This window comes from Terrapene carolina, unplaced genomic scaffold (assembly GCF_002925995.2).
Source record: "Terrapene carolina triunguis isolate 2854851 unplaced genomic scaffold, T_m_triunguis-2.0 Scaffold111, whole genome shotgun sequence".
NCBI classification, from domain to species: Eukaryota; Metazoa; Chordata; order Testudines; family Emydidae; genus Terrapene; species Terrapene triunguis.
This window is the reverse complement of record NW_020664462.1, coordinates 289860-291339: the sequence shown is the minus strand read 5'-3', so window position 1 is coordinate 291339 and position 1480 is coordinate 289860. Positions and strand designations below refer to the sequence as shown.

Genomic DNA, 1480 nt, shown 5'->3' with positions numbered 1-1480 from the left:
GTGAGCCCTGTGCGCCTGGGACTCCCTGCACACCAGACAGATCGGTCTCTGGTCTTGTTCGCAGAAGAGTTTCAAAGCTTCCTTGTGCTCCTCGCACACAATCTCTTGCGCTTTCTTTGCTGCTTCGACCCCGAGCCGCACAGCTATGTCTGCCATGTTTGCCAACTGCCTGTTAGGCCTGAGGTTCCTGGGCTGGATTGTCTTCCTGCACTGAGGACAGGGGAGGTTTCTCGGGGATCCCTTGCAGTACTCACGGATGCACGCCCCGCAGAAATTGTGGCTGCACTCTGTGATCACTGGGTCTTTAAAAGAGTCCAGGCAGATGGGACAAGTGGCTTCATTTTGCAGATCTTCCGTCAGATTCACCGCAGCCTGAGCCATGATTCTGTCTCTGGGAAACAGAAGCAAAGTGAGTTTCACTTTCGGCTGCCCAGCCATGGGTTTGACAGGAGTGGGTGTGGATTCCCTCCTCCCCTGGCTTTGGGCCCAGAAAGTCCTTTGTTAGTCTCTAAGGTGCCACAAGTACTCCTGTTCTCTTTGCCCTGCAAGCTCCTAAGTCACCCTAGAGCAGTGATACTCAGATCTCAGTAGTTCAGGAGCCAGATTAGCAATCAACATTACCCAAAAGAGTCACCGTCCTGTGAATTCATGGTTTCATTTATCATAGTGCTCTATAGTCATATTTAAACAGTCTGCCGGGGGAATTATTTAGTTTCTGTATATAATTCTGACAGCAAATATGTTAATAACTTAGTGCAAGTTAATAACATAATTGGTTAATGAAATAGTAAAAGCATCCTGATTGGTTAATAATTAAATGACAGTGTTTTAAAATATCATGTGCTGCAAAGAGTCACAGGAGACACATAAAAGAGCCACTTGCAGCTCTCGAGCCTTGGTCTGAGTATCATCGTCCTGGAGAGTCACTACTGGTGCCCGGAGGAAAGACACACACACACCTATACCCTTCCCCAGGAGCCAGGGAAATGTTCTTGTGCAGAAAACGGGAGCATTGCAGGCCTGTCAGTTTAGACGAAGGATTCTCTTGGGATTAAGGACTCAAAATCAGCAGATCTATGGTAACATTTTCAAAAGTGCCTAAGTGACTTAGGTGCCTAAGGGTACATCTCCACTGCAAAAACCCCTCCCGTGGCCGCGAATCCCAGAACCTGGGTCAATTGACTCAGGCTTGTGCTAGGGGGCTACAAATAGCAGTGTAGACATTCCTGCTCCAGCTGGAGCCTGGGCTCTGAAACTGTCCCCCTCAAAGCCCGGGGTTCAGCCCGAGTGGGAACATTGACACTGTTATTTTGAGCCCCATAATGTGAGCCCATGAGCCCTGAGTTGACATGGGCTCTAAGACATGCTCCCATGGGTTCTTTTAGATGTACCCTAGGTCCCATTTTCAAAAATATAATGGGATTTATTCACTTATGTCACTTAGGAGTTTTTGAAAATGTTTCTCCTATGCTTTACACCA

At 47.8% G+C, this 1480-nt stretch overlaps 1 protein-coding gene across 1 annotated transcript in view; it reads right to left on the bottom strand.

Annotated features, from left to right (window-relative positions):
* The window catches only part of LOC112108326 (E3 ubiquitin-protein ligase TRIM39-like), a 14577-nt gene extending 14157 nt beyond the window's left edge, over nt 1-420 (bottom strand). Inside the window, exon 1 of the mRNA XM_026652105.2 lies at nt 1-420. This exon is cut by the window's left edge and continues 13 nt beyond it. Within this exon, the coding sequence (XP_026507890.2) occupies nt 1-381 (381 nt within the window). The 5' untranslated portion in view covers nt 382-420.
* Nucleotides 421-1480: the final 1060 nt, after the last annotated feature.